This window comes from Sylvia atricapilla, chromosome 2, assembly GCF_009819655.1.
Source record: "Sylvia atricapilla isolate bSylAtr1 chromosome 2, bSylAtr1.pri, whole genome shotgun sequence".
NCBI lineage: Eukaryota > Metazoa > Chordata > Aves > Passeriformes > Sylviidae > Sylvia > Sylvia atricapilla.
In genome coordinates, this window is record NC_089141.1 from 41,734,108 (window position 1) to 41,749,581 (window position 15,474).

The 15,474-nt window shown below is 38.7% G+C and overlaps 1 protein-coding gene across 1 annotated transcript in view; it reads left to right on the forward strand.

The window, feature by feature from the left end:
- The window catches only part of LOC136357602 (probable ATP-dependent RNA helicase DDX10), a 157,941-nt gene that overhangs the window by 113,436 nt on the left and 29,031 nt on the right, over positions 1-15,474 (forward strand). The window contains exon 16 of the mRNA XM_066313022.1: positions 540-596. Within this exon, the coding sequence (XP_066169119.1) occupies positions 540-596 (57 nt within the window). The remainder of the gene's footprint in view (positions 1-539; positions 597-15,474) is intronic.

Sequence of the window (15,474 nt, forward strand, 5' to 3'; positions counted from 1 at the left end):
TTAAGAGAACTTTGTTATGGTTTCTGAATCGATGCAATTACTAAGCAAATGCTTTTGTAAAGTATTTCTTGGTAATGGAGATATGAAAGGGAAAAGATGCTTTAGTTTTCACTCCCCAGTTGCTTTAGCAATTCTGAAGTTAATAATTTTCATTTTAGTTTGTTAAGTGGATTTGATTTCATTTTAAGTCACTGAGAAATAAGAAAAATTGGATCTCTTAATACCATTTTAATTACCTTATTTTAAAGACAAATACTACCTCTGTTAAATTACTCATTATTCCTTTAGGAGTAGTAAGTCTTGATAAAATATGGGCTTCAATCATTCTTGTAGTTTTATGATTTCCTTTAAGAGCAAGAAGAATGAGTAGTATCGCATTGAGATCTTTCATGTATTGTTTGCAGTAACACGTAGGGTGAATAGCACCAGTCTTAACATGTAGGTGTTAAAAATATGTAGATGGCTCAACATTAATCCTAAAATATTAAAAAAGAAAATGCTGGAGTTTGCTTTAAAACTGTACCTCTTGTTTTTTTCAGGAGAAGAGGCTAAAAGAAAAAGCAGCAAGGAGAGAAGCCAGGAATAAGAATGCACAGGTAAGGGTTTTTTTGTTTTGATCAAGCCGCTGGTTGAGGTTTGAAGTGGTTTTTAGATTGTTTCTTTCCTTTCTTTAATGAGCAGTGTTGTGATTATTGGCTCTTTAAATGCATTTTCTGTTTGCTTGTCTTTTCTTACTCCCTTGCTCTGATGTGGTTGTAATAACTTGGTGTAGAAGGATTCTGAGAAAATATGAATATGTATGTTTGTGTGTGTATAAGTACATCAAATGTTTGGAAGCCATTTGGAATTTCAGCCTCTTCATTATGGATATCAGGTGAGTTGCAATTTCAGCTGAAGTACTGACACCATATTTTTCTCTGAATACTTGAGTCATGTTTATAATTTACAAGCAGTGAGATTATTTTTTTTGTGGGCCAAATCTCGCTCCAACCTTTTTTGGCCGAATTTTTTTTAAAATATCAAGTATTTACATTGAAGTGCATTTTCTCCCCTCATCATCCTCAATCAAAACCTTTGTTATCTACTATATGCTATTAACTTCCTAGAGGCTGTTCTAGTTTTTCATGTTGCTTGGTTTGCAATAAACTGAGGCTTCATTCAGCTGCAGTGATTTTCTGAGATATGGACATAGTGATGTGTGTCCTTTCTCATACTGCATCTTTTGCTACACATGAATAGTTACAGTTTCTTCTTGGCAGTGGACAAATATCTTACTCCCTTGAGAAAATCAATAATGCTCTTTGTCTGATTTTTGCAAGCTGGCTGTGCTCTGGGAGGCTTAAGTATAGGAAGATGCTTCATTGTGTAGCTCTGAAGTGGAAAGTAATTACAGTTCCTGATGAAAAGCCTAGTTACACTAAGTTTTAAGTATGATTCTGCCTTCAAAGATGGCAAGCTATGAGAGCTGTTGGCATCATGACTCCCCAATCAAGCAATAGAAATTTTCTGCCTGTAATTGAATGTATAAAGATGCATACTTTTTAAAGTATTTAGCAAGCATTTTAGGAAAATTATGGAATGAATAATTAACAAACATCTTAATAAAGAGAGAAAACATTGATCAAATCAGGCTGCGTCACATTTATGAATACTGCTTGTTAATTTTGCCTCTTTTTAAGGAATAAAATGTTATTCAGCAGCTGCGGAAATAAATCCATTTTCTTCAAAATGATCTGTTTGCTGATGTACATCTCCTATCCTGTTCTTGGCCAAGCAAATGAATCTGTTAGTGCTATTAGAAAATGAATGAAGTTGATCCCAGTTGAGGAACTATTTCTGGGGAGGAGGGTTGTATGTCTGTGGGCATGGTATGGGTTAAATGTGGATCCTTAGTCCCAAGCCCAGAATTTTATGCACCTCTGCCACTCCTCTGTGCAGCACTTGCTCTTGGAAAGCTGATTTACTAGTGTTGGTCTGGTGTGAGATTGGCACATGCTCTTGTTGAGGGTACCAGCTGTGCAAACCTGCTATTGCTTTGATTTCATTTTATTCCTGAAGCACTTAGCTCACTCTCTGCAAGAAGGTGCAAGCCTCAGGAGCTGACATGTCTTCTTGATGAAAATTGTTGGGCCTTTTCTGTTGTTTAGAGGCTATTCTTGCCAGAACTCTGTGCAGCCGAGTCCTGTCATTTTCAGTGTGGCTCATTTCAGGGAAAATGCTTCCACTGGGAAAGGCTGCCAGCTTGGACCTGGACTGTTCACGCCTGGAAGGGAGCAGTAAACAGTAGATAAAGGTGCCAGTTTCTGTCTGCTGGGTGTCTGAGGAATTAATTAAGAACACTGCCTGCTTCACAGGATCTTAGACATGAAGCCATAGTAGTCAAAGCTCTCCATAGTCTGTGTGGGATATGACTCAAGCAGCTCCTACAAGATACCCAGGGGAATAAAAAAGGAGGGAACAGTAAAACACAGAAACTGTTGGAACATAAACCAGTTTAGAAAATATATGCTCCCTAAATCAAGAGTTGAAAAAACATTAACATTTTCACTAGTGTTTTTCATAATATGGCTTGTGACCCACTTACTGTGCCATACACTACTCCTTTGGTAATTAATAATATTTTCTTGAGAGGGAAAGAAATAAGGAGAGCCAAAAAAGTAGAAAAGGTATTTTTAGCTATGTTAATGTGGTTTAGCAGCTGGAGAAAAGGACTAGATCAACAATAACGAGTAGCCAGTCACTTCAGAGCAGCTGTGCTCATAATTTGTTTTCCACATCTATCTATCTGCTTTATCCCCTTGTTTGTTTTATTAACTGTCTTCCTCAGGTAAAAACTCCTTGGGTTACAAAGTCTTATTTTGTTGTCTTTCACTAGTAGACAGCCCACCCGGTCTGACATGACCAAAACAGAAATTTGATTTCCCATTCTTAGTATTAAATAATAATTCTTTGTGAATTTAGGGGGAAAAAAATCACATAAGAGAAGGATATACTCCATTTTCTTCTGGTGCTGCAGGAGCAACTGCAGGGAAAATTTTGCTCAGCCTTTGTCCTGCTGGGACAGACCAATCTTGCCGCAACTGGAATTGACTAACCAAATTCTGGCACGCTCTGCTGAGTGTGCCTGAGCAGGAGATTAGATGAGTAGGTAGCTGCAGTGTTATTGACTCCACCTTGGATAAATCTCCATGCAATAAATAAACTGAGTAAGAAGTGAAGACTCTTAAAGGATGCTTTGGAGAAAGTATTTCTGGATATTCATGACCATTAATTAAACTTTCATGCAAAAGGCTGTGAAAACAGATAAAAGAAGTCTTCTCATATATTCTTATTGAAGAAAAGCTGGAAATTAAGGGGTTTGGGGTTTTTTTGATCATAAGATGTTTTATTGTCTTGCATTTTATGAGAATTTGATGTGATATGTACAAATGCAGTGTTTTAAGATGAAAGGAACATGTACTTGGTCCTCACTCAGCACTGATTAAATTATGGTCCTCAAACAAATTTTGATGCTGTTTACTTTTACTTAGTCTGGAGAAAATTAGGCAAGAAATAGTTTTATGAACAAGAAGTAAAGCACTGAGCAGCAGCAGCAGTGACAGCTGCCCAGGGACAGGAGCTGGGTGTTACTTGGTGAAGCCAGCCCCTGGCCCCAAGCAGGACATCCCTGTGCTCATGGCTTTCCATTTTTTTTTTCCTTGTAGAATCTACACATACTGCTTTCTTAATCTGCATAAAGGACTTTCAGGTTCCAACCAATATTTAAAGGTTCTTGCCCTCCTAGCAACTGCTAGCTGCAATAAAGCTAAACATGACTGTGTTTCTCCTTTAGTGATTTTAATCTTTTGCTACCCTGATGCCTTAGAGCACTACTGATATGTTGAGAATTATGAAGTGAGGAAGATTTTGCTTTCTTTTAAAGAAAATAGTTTTTGTAGGAAAGGAATTTTCTGGGAGCAGCTAAACAGGTCTGTGCTTCAAGGTAGGGGAGCAGATCAGGAGTCAGGAGAAGATGCTGTTCCCTGCCCAGCACTGATGTGCTAGGTGATCCTCAACTATCAGCTCCCAGCATTGTGCAAGAGGTAATAACTAGTCCCTAAAAGAAGGCATTGATTGCCATCTGCTAGAAATAGTTTGGACATCATCTGTAAGCAGCGTCAGGAGGTAAAACTTGCTCAGTCATGACAATTTGGTGCATCGATTCAGGTTTTGGCAGTCCTATAGCAGTTACACCATGCTGGTGTCCAAAGCAAAACAAAAACCTGAAAAAGCTGACTAGCAGAGCAAAAGCTGTTTATTCAAGGTCCATAAGAAAAATGTAGCCTGCTGAAGACTTAGAGAAATCCAACTTGAACACATACTCCTTACTGAGATGTTTTTTCCTATTTTCACTGGACGAAATTGAGGATGGAGATTCTTATCCAGCTGGAAAACTGACTTGTGGAAGAAATCCAAGAGCTTGGTTGTCAGGGGTGCTTTTTGTCTGGAATGAATGCTTGCTGAATAATTGTAGAACATTAAAAGATCAACAGCAACAGCAGGATAATAAATATGCTTTAGCTTCTCTCTTCCCTTTCTCTCCTGTTCTCTCCCTAATATATTTTGCTATTCCCACAGTAATTAGTGCTTATGCATGAGATTTTAGAAAATACATACAATATATATAATTTAAGATTTTTCAAAGTCACAATGAATCTTTCTACTGTTATGAAAGGGTTTATGTGAACACATCTACAAAATACATGTAGGTGAGCACGGGACACATGCTTTTAAGTACAGCACATTCAGGCATTGATACCTGCCTATATCACATCTCTGCAAGCTCTAATGCTCAATATAGCATTCTTTTTTCTGTATCTTGTACCATACTCTGTTGAGATTTTAACCAGAAAAATGCTTAAACCACCATTTTGTTTTAATTTTCAGCACCCTTGTGGAATTTGAGATACACTTGCCAAATGTAGCTCAAGAAATCTTTGCACCATGTGGGAAAATTTAAACAGGAAAGGGGCAGTCTAATCCCTTGGATGAGTGTGGCTGATAATCCAGTCATAGAAATATACATTCAGAATATTGTGAAAATTCATCATCCATTGTGGATAATTCCTGTAGTTACTGGGATTTTATTACCTCTACTTCAGCTTTGAATTTCCCTTTTCTTGGGATCTAGCCCATGGCTTCTGTTTAGGCTAGAGACACTGGATTCACTGTGAATGTGAGCAGTAATTTCAGTGTGGAAAAGAGGTTTACAGGATTGAAAGAGGAATTTGGTCTGTATCTCCTGTGAATCCAGAGTCCCAAATCCCCTTGATCACAGGGTCGCTGAGTATTCTTGTGAAAGTCTCATTGGATGACTGATAACTGGTGGTTAGTGGTGATGATGCACTGTTCTGGATCACTTTTCATGACCCACTCATGGATGGTGTTGAGGAAGCATTGCTTTAGCCCCATGTGATTTCTGGAGCTGGAGCAGGGTTTCAGGGCCAGATCGTTCTGATGGTCTGGAGGATGTTGAGATTGTGGAGTTTGTTGATCTTAAGGAGGAGAAAGTTGTATTGTGCTGGTGTGGCCTCAGGACAGGCTGTATCTTGTCACTGCTGTTTGATGATCACTGCAAAGGACTTGGAATTATTTTTTCATCAATAATTATTTTTGATTCTGAAAGCCACAAAGAACAGCAAAAAAAGGAGGTAATGTTCATCTACAAAAACTTCCAGTATGTTTAGTGTGGGGAGCTTATAACTGAAATTACCATGTCAATTTGATCCCTTTTAATAAATCAATCTCATTAACCTTACTTTAGAAGTAGTTCTGGTCTGTTAACTCTTGAGTTCTGTGTGGATATCCAAAAGCTGTAAGTAGCTTTATTTATTCAGTACAAGGTTTGAGTGTTTTGAAGTTCCTTGAGACGCTCTGTGAATAAACAGAGTAATTTGGGATATCAACATCTTAACCTACTAATTTAGTAATTTCATTTCAAAGTCAAGTTGTGAAATGGAAAATGCATTCCTAATTCTGAGCTACTTGTACTCTGAAACATTTTTTAAAATCAAAATATTCTACAATGTTTTAAGTTAATATTTGAAAATGGGTATCATGTGCCTATATGGAAATGTTACCTGTATTTTGCTTTTTGAAAATAACATTGATTCCAGTTAATATAACAATTAAATTGCTTTAAATAAAGCTGTAGTAAGTCCTGTCTTCTCTGCAATTAAGAATTTATATAATTAAACCAATATTTCAGTGTTGTGACCCTGAACAAGTTACTAGTAAGAATTCTGATGGATTGATTTGCCAATTACCCATGCTTCTGTAAACCTTTTCCTTGCTACCAACAGCACACTGAGGATTTCAAACATATTTATCAGATTGACTGTTTAAACTAATTGACCATGGCTATAGCAATTGAATTTTCTGAGTCTAATGTTCACAACTGTTCTTTTTAATCATATATGGTGTGTGATAAGAGTTTGCTGCATTACATGCCAAAAGCTGATGTTTTACCAGTCGCTGAGGTGATTTCTTCATAGGCCTGGCACAGAAGCACAGTAGTGGGACTTGTGGACCTTGCACCATAACCACTTGCACCATTACGGTGAAGAGAGGAAGCTTTTTTTCTTCAAACTTTTGAGGTTTTTTTTCTAATATTAGTGGGTTGCAGTTCTAGGGGAGCTTTTGATGAAAGATGCGATACGGGTTTTTAAGAATAGAACAACAGGATTTCTGGCATGTTAGGGAGCACAGAGGTGATTGTCTTACTTGATTGTGATTGTTGAAAATTTCTAGGGCAATACTGAAGAAATCATTCCAGTAGGCTCCAGGAATATTATACTGTTAAATTTGTTGTACTTCTGGAAAACCTTTGACAACTGCTGAGCTTCAGCGCTTTCAATGTGTTGAAGACTACACAGTTTTATTTATTTTAGAATCAACAATATTTTGGCATTTTAAGGGGAAAAGAAACCTCAAGTTTTCTTATTGGAAGTTTAGGCTATGAAAATTGCAAACTGAATAAGTATGCATTTCCCTTTTCCTCATGACTTATGTGGGTTTGTAATCATTTGTATCATATAGTTACAAATAACTCTTGGTAGTTGTAGAATTGAGGAATGCTTTGGCACCATTCCACCCAAGCTCTTGGATGCAACTCAGCAAAGAACTGAGTGTTTACTTGAGTTGCTGCTTCAGATCCATCCCTCTTTAGAGCAAAGGGGGTATATATCACTGCTTCATTTTTACTCTTTGCCTGTCTCCATGGATATTAGCAGCAGGATTCCACCATCAGGTTCCTGCCTGCATATGGCAGTGTGGTGAAGCACAGGGAAAGCAATTCAAGAGCTCTGCTAGTCTTGCACTGCAGCATCATTTCTTCCTGGCATCTGAAATTTCTTGTTCCGTTTCTTCACTGATTTTATACCCTCCTCAATAGTCTCTGAGTGGAACATGGAAGATTGCTTTGCCCCTCCCTGACTCTGGCCCAGGAATAAGAGGCAGTAGACAGCACTGGAGCAGCAGATCCACCACTATGAAAAGAAGAAAAAATAAATAAAGCTGCTCCAAAATGTTTTAAACCTTTTTTCGAGCATTTTCTTCTTGGTAAATAGACCACTATATGAAATTAATTTTAATGATAGTTAATTTGTTTGTCTGTGTTACTCATTAATAGTGTTTATTAACCAGTATTTGAAATTTCTCTCCCTCTAAAGCACAAAATTTAAAGGTGCTACTCCAAGCTCATTTGCTGTGTTCCATACATGTCTGGAGCAGCAAGTTGTTGTTTATTAGTGTGGAGTTCTTGCCTTTGGCTCACCACAGTCCTTTGATGCCTTAATCAACAGAGTAGAGGAGAGTTGCCTGGAACTGAACTTCTGGAGATCTTCGTGCTGTTTTCCACCTCTCCTCATAATGATGAAGAAGTAGGCAGTCCTCTAGTCAAGGCAGACAGAATGACCTTAGGCTTACAGCAGCTTTCACACAAAGCTTTTATTTAGGAAGTGGTATTCTCTCTGGATCAAGAGGTCTTTTCCTCTTCTGTTGTGAAAAGCCAGGTGTATTCACATTCCTCAGTTCTATCTGTATAAATATTGTGGAGATGATTGCATTTCCCAAGCAAGCTGTATCAGATTGTTCAAATTGTATCAGATTATTTTGCACCTTGGTTTGTTCTGGTAGTACTCTGAGCTGCTTTGCAGCTTTCCTTATGTGTTTGAAACTTCCTTGGATTATGGGCTTCAGATTGAGGAGTTCTTCTTTGCTCCATATCTCCGATGTGAACCTAAGAATGAGTTAATTGGCTGATGAGCGGGGGTAATCTTTCAGATGTGTTTTGATGGCATCCTCATGCAGCAAGCAGTGGTATTTAGTTTTAAATGAAGCAGTTCTGTTTTCTCAGCATCTCCCCCTGTTTATATTCTTGAAATGTGTTGCTTGCAGTATTGAACATAGTCTGCTGTAGCAGTTGTAATTGCTACTAGTGATGAAAATTGATTTGTGCAATCAGAAAACCATTATCTGCATTCCGACTGATAATGTTGCAGTTACTAACATAAAGTTCTTCTGATGGCTGTTTTTTCAGAATGCTCTGGGATCATGCAGTCACCAGAATTCCAGTTGCTTTTAACAATTTTTTCCAAAGTTTTTAAAGATTTAGTGTTTTGTCGGTCCTCCATTGCCAAATATACTAGATCAAGAGTAGGGCAATGTCCCTTGTTTTACCACAATGTGCAGAGATTTTAAGAGGTTTTCTCTTCTTTCACACTATTAGCTGCATTGATAAACCAAGCAGTTTGTTAATAGGAGATGCCAAGCTCCTGACTAACACGTGGTTATTTAACACCTCATAGGAAATCTGGTAAGCCCATTGTTCCCCTAAATGAGTCTCCATCTCCATATGGAGTCCATTAGTACCTAGGTCTTTCTTTGTTGGTTCCCTTAATGATTCTTTTCTTTGTGGGCTAATGTTTCCTTTCACTCTTTTGTTTAGTTTTGTTTTTCCCTCTGGTCTTTCATGAAAGTTTTTGTGGACTTACAGGTTTCTTATCTCTTGCTGTTTCCTTATCCTGTTTTCTGTTTCTTTTGAAGGCGCTAAATTCAAGCTGCTGTTGCTTCTATTTGGTTACTTTCTGCTGTGGGGAAGCCAAGAGCAGAAGCAAAGGGAAATAACAGGAAGAAAGATAATAGGATAATAGCATCACCTAGTAGCAAAGCCTTAGGAAATGTGCTCAGTATTTTTAGAGAAAAATTTTGAGGTGTTTTTTTTTTTTTTTTTTTTTTTTTTTTTTTTTTTTTGGTTGTTGTTATTTTTGTTGTTTTGTTTCGTTTCGTTTTCTTCACACTGTAAGGTCTCATATTTTTCTGACATTCCTTCAAATGACTATATAATGGTAATATTTTGCTGGGCTATTGCTAGGATTCAAGTTTTAAAAGACACCTCTGTCCAAATGAAGGTGCAAATGAGACCATATTCCAAAGTCAAGAGTACAGATTTTATTTAACAGTAAATGTAAAGTACGGGGAGGAGTTGGGGGGAGTAAAGAGAAAGAGAGAGAGATAAGTAGAAGGAGAGTCACCACTGTATGAGTCCTGCAACATCCTGCTGGCCCTTTTCGTTCTGGTCTTCTCTGTGGTAGGGGTTCTGGAGTGTTGTTATGGGGGCACTACTTTTATAGTGTCAAGGTGCCAAGTTTGTATAGAGTGTAGATACCTTCCTACAGCTGGAGCTGCATGGATATAAGGAATTGCTTCCTTTCTAACAGTTTGCCATGGTGGGAATTCTGGTAGATTGACAACTGATCCTTCCTCATACTTTAAGGAAAATACTGACAAATAAGTAGAATTTTATTATAAGCAGTTTTGCAAAGCAAACAGTTATGACTGATACTAAGGTAAGTGGAGCATGTGTCGGTAAGGCTGTCAGCAGCATGTAATAGGATTAGACTTGGTTTGTACAAGTATATTACTCTCTTCTCTTCATTCTTTTTGGACAATCTGCCAAGGCTTTGAAATGTTCAGCAAGAAAAATTCTGGGTGGACAAGGGAAGGTGACTGATTAAATACAGTCACAGTAAGTGTACATTTACATGATGTACATGAGCGGCTATTTAAGGTGAAGGCTCATAAAGATCATTAAGTTTCATAATGAATCAGCCTCAGTCCATTTTCTTTGCTAATTCATTTGCTGTTAAAAATGCCGAAAGTTATTAGCATTTTTAATTTCCCATCACCTAATATTGTAGCAAGCTATGTATCTACAAAAGTAGCATTAAGGGTCATTATAACTATTCAAGGTACTTACTAACTTAAGAAATGCATAGAATTTATGAAATTCATCCTTTGTAGGTACCTGTGCAGCATAACTGTATGAATAAAATCAAAGGGTTTTATTTATGAATTAATTTAATTTGTAGCAAACCAAATCAGAGTAGGATAATGAGAAAGCTAAAACATCTGTAAACACTTTCTCCCCACTCCTTCCAACTTCCTGGGCTTAACTTCAATTCCAAGTTCTCTACCCCAAGCAGGATGAAGAGGCTGTTAATGTGGCTGTGGTCAGTCATCACACATTGACTCTGCTGCTCCTTCCTCCTTTGCAGAATGGCTCCTCACACTTTTCCCCTGCTCCACCATGGGTTTCCTACCAGGGGAAACAGTCCTCCATGGTCTTCTCCAGCGTGAGTCCCTCCCCCAAGCAGCAGTTCTTCACAGAGTGCTCCAACGTGGACCCTTCCACAGGGTGCAGTCCTTCAGGAACAGGATGCTGCAGCGTGACCCACAGAGTCACAAGTCCTGCCTGCAAACCTGCTCCAGTGTGGGCTCCTCTCTCCATGGGGCCACATGTTGTCATGGGCGAGAGGGGAAGCTCCAGACAAAGTTCATTAGAGAAGCCATCCCACTGAGTCACGAGCTGCTGAGAGGAACCCCTTCCTCTCTGAACTCCTTTGCAGACAGAACCCTCAGTGAGGCTGGATCTGGTCTTAGCTCCCTAGCTCAGATGTGAACTTAAGAATGAGTTAATTGGCTGATGAACAGGGGTAATCTGTCAATGCTTTAAGTAACTTTGTCCTACAGGATCAAAGATGGCAAAGATATATTTATATAAAATGAATCATTTATTATGACAAATTACTAGATAAAAATATTTTAATATTTACTGTATAGTATAAAAGCTAACACTGCTATTACCATTTAGTGTAGTATATGCTCCATGTCAAAGCAATTTGTATTAAAGCTAGCAAAAAGAAACAGTTGTTAGAGACTGATTTAACTCACCGTACCAATAGTTGTGGGCAGATCTCTCTCACTCAGCCTCAAGGAGTATTTGTGAAGGGACATTCCCACCTCAAAGAAGGGAAGTTCCTACAGACAAGAAGGAATATGTTAAAAGAACCAGACGTATGAAAGTGGACTGGACTGTTACAGTGTAAAGTGATTGACTGCCAGCATATGTCTTCAAATCCTACGGACTTACCTGCCAAGTCTTTGGCTCACTGTCAGGGTTAAGTTCGGGGTTGGTGAGACAGACTGGTTTTAGCATAATTCAGTACCAAACCCAGCACACGATGCCCCCTCTCAGCCCACCACTGATAGCTTACAAAACACAGCATTGTTTGAGTTGCTTGAACACATTCCAAGGGTGAGGAGCCCTGCTGCTGCTGCCAGGAGCCTACTGGATTGTGGGCTTCCCACAGGGTTTACAGCCTCCTTCAGGCGTCCATCTGCTGTGACCTGGTGTTCTCTACAGGCTACAGATGGGTCTCTGCTCTCCCATGGAACTCCATGAGCTGCAGGTGGACTCACCACGGTCCATGGAGGAATGGAAGAAAATCTCTGCTCTGGCATCAGGGCACTTCCTCCCCATCCTTCTGTGCTCACTGTCTGCAGGGCTGTTTCTCTCATGTTTTCTTACTCCTCTTCAGCTGCAGCTGTGCAGTTTTTCTTCCTTCCTTTAACTATGTTATCCCAGAGGCACTCCCACCATTGCTGAGGGGCTTGATTTTTTCCAGTGATGGATATGTCTTGTAGCTGGCTGGCATTGGCTCTTTTGAATGGAGGGGAGCTTCTGCTGGCTTCTCTCAGAAGCCTTCTCTGTAGCTCCCTTCACTACCAAAACCTTGTGATGCAAACCCAAGACAGGGCCCCAGATGACAGATGTAAAGCAAAGAAGGAGCTAAAATTAGAAGAGGTAAAAATAGAGGTTGAGAAGCTGTCTGATTGATCTTACAAGCAACACATTTATGCTGAATTCTGGCACTTAGGTTTGCTATATTTGTTAGGTCAGACAGTGGCTCAGACAGAGTTCACAGAAAAGCAGAAGGTGTCATACTGAAAAACATTTATTTAGAATTTGTTTTGAAGTGTATAAAAAATGGACACATCTTTAAAATTGGTTGATGTGGCCAGGCTGTTTGGATTTGTTCCACTACAGAAGGACCAGATCACTGTTTCAGCCTCAAGACAAAATATTTATTAACTTTGAAGGTAGTTTACTTTGAAGCTTATCGAAATACTGAACTGCATGATGCAGTTGGTGAAAGGACTTTTGATGTCATAGTATTGCATCACAAAAAGGAATTTTCTAGTGAGTATATTTGTGGGGGAATTCCATCCAGTTCCCTCTGTTGCCAGTAAAGGCAGAGTTTGCCTGTACCATGGCAAAAAGACAGGTCCTGTATTTGATTTCCCTTTTTCAGAGTTGCCACATAGACATGGGTGAGGAGTAAGCTTGGGGCTGTACTTTGCAGGGTGCTGCTTCACTGTATGAAATGTTTATTCATTAAAAGTTAGATAGCCATTGCTCTTCTGAGACTGGGTTGCTCTGACTGCCATGGGTTGAAAGCACTTTCTGGGTAGTAGTGAGGGATCATTGTGAGTTCCAGCTCTAGTTCATCCTGAACTGTTTTTTAATGTCTTTTTTTCTCATAATTTATAATGCCCGTGATACTGAAGAAATTCAGAAAACACCTAAATGCAGACAAAGAACAAGAGATTAGTGCAGGTATCTGATTTACCAACTAAAATATGAATTCTGTTAATTTGCTCTGCTTAAAATGAGTTAATATATTTAATTTGTAACTACAAATTGATGAGATTAGTTTTTCAGGTGCTGCAGAAAATCTGTATTGTTTGTTCTGAAAGGCATTTGAAAGACAATTCCCTGTGTAATTCATTAGGCAGTGCATTTCAAACCTAGTCTTCAGCTGAAATTGTTTTCAGATTTTTACAGATTCTGTAATTTTACAAATTGCTAACTGCATTTGAGTGTCAGACATTGAGTGAATTAAATTCCTAGAAGTCTTCTTGGTAGGAACATAAAAGAGCATTAAAAAGATTAATACAGCCTGCATATATAGAAGTGCTTGAGGGTTTTTTCTGTCACTAAGAGCATTTACAGTAGCATCAAAGTATTCTAGACTTCTGGAAGGATATCCCTTTGTAAAACTACCTAAAAGATGTATAAATATCACTGCACCTGTTAAAAGATGGTTAAAAGAATATTAGGTACATAAATTACTATATAATCCAAGGCTCGGATCTGTTTCAATAAGCAGGTATTGACTTAATGTAAGGATCATTTTGTGGCCATCTGAGACCTGCATTATTCTAGAGGCTTTCCATGTTAAAATCTATGAATATAAAGATGGATTTCTGTGTTAAAGGATTCTGTTTCTGATCTTTAGCTTTTTATCTTAGCAAGAGGAATCAGGAAAATCTTGTTCAGTTCTGGTTCTCAATAGCCAGAACAAAGATAATGGCTGACTCAGTAGCCCATTGCTCACTTATGGATAATACCTAGTGAAGCCATTTCCAGACTGTGAATGCTATGCCAGTTTTGGAGCAGTCTGTAAGTCCCTCTAGAGAAATGAAGTTGACCAGTGACTTCACAAGTGGGCAGGGAGTGCCCCTGGCTGGGGTAGAAGATAAGCAGCTTTGGTCTGAATGAATCTGCTGAAGCATTTCTGATTGACAAGCAGAAACTAGGAGAGTGATTCACTTAATCCTTGTTGATGTTCTCTTTTAGTAACTTTCAGAAAAAATCAAAGTACAGTGTAAGCTTTCTAGCCAGCTTGAGTTGTTGTATAGTGAGTTTTAGTTCCTTCTCTAATCTGGTACAGTGACCTCTACTGATCGTGCTGTTGTTTGCTGTCTCATTTTAAGCCTGAAGTTAAAATATTAATAATAGTATTAATAAAATACCAGTTCTCATAAGCATTGCACATCTGCTGTGTGTGAGAAATGCTGCCATGGTCTTTTGGTTTCATGTGCTCTGTGTGTCTACTGGCTACAGCCTGAGGAGCAGGGTCCCAGGTGGAAGAAGAGCAAGCTATTTCTTCAGTAGGTAGTGGCAATAAGACTTCCCCTAGTTGCTGAAGTCATGGAATGAAAGAATGGTTTGGGTTGGAAGGGACCTTAAAAATCATCTGGTCCTAACTCTACTGCCACAGGCAGAGGCACCTTCCACTAGACCAGGTTGCTCAGAGCCCCATCCAACCTTGCCTTGAACACTTCCAGCCATGGGGAATGCACAGCTTCTCTATGAAACCTCTTCTAGTAAGTCTGGAAGTATTCCAAAAAAGGAGAGTATTTTGTAATTATGTGCGCTATTGGAGAAGGATGATTTGGCTATAGTGAAAAATCTATGTTGGACATAAATTGTTCTGCAGTTCTGTAATTCTTTTAGTGTATATCATGTAGACCTCAAAGCAAACTGCAGCTATTGTCAATATTATCTCTAGAATATGCACAGGAGAATACTTCCAAACACACAGCAAGAAATTAAAATGTTCATCTTTGGCTTTGTTTGTTTGTTTGTTTTGCTTTGTGGGAATGTTGAGTAGGACTTGTGCTTTGTCCCTCTGCATACAAATGTCTAAGATTACCTTTGGCAGCAAGATGCTTAGCGTGTTTGAAGTTGTCTTAATACAGGGCTATCCTCAGAAAGACACTTCTAGCTCAAACATTTTTCAGATATTTGAGTCACAAGCTCAACACTGGAATGAAATAATGTCATAAAGAGTATTAAAAAGAATGAGCTACTTGCCGTGATATTTTTGCCCTGATGTGTTTCACTATAGAAGAAAACCACACAGCATCTTTCCAGAACTTTTTACTCTCTTCCTGCCTCTTAATTGGAAGCTTGAAACTTCAGGTAGATCGATAGCTGCTAGAGCTGTTCATCACCCTTGCCATTCAGTGGAAATATTTTCCGTCTGGTTTTGCTTTTAGGCAGCTATAAAATGCTGAAGATGTCAGCACAGAAGTCTCTTTGCCCATCAACCACTAGAGATGTGATTTTACTGTAATTAGAATACATGCACTTTAAGTATGGTATTTGTAGGCAAAAATAACAAGTTGCCTGTTGGAAAATTGTGTCAAAAGCTGGTGATGAACTGCTTCTGTACTGCAATACCAACAACCACCTAACTTAATGAAGGAGCAGGAAATGTCCTCTATAATTCCAGTCATATTTTCCAA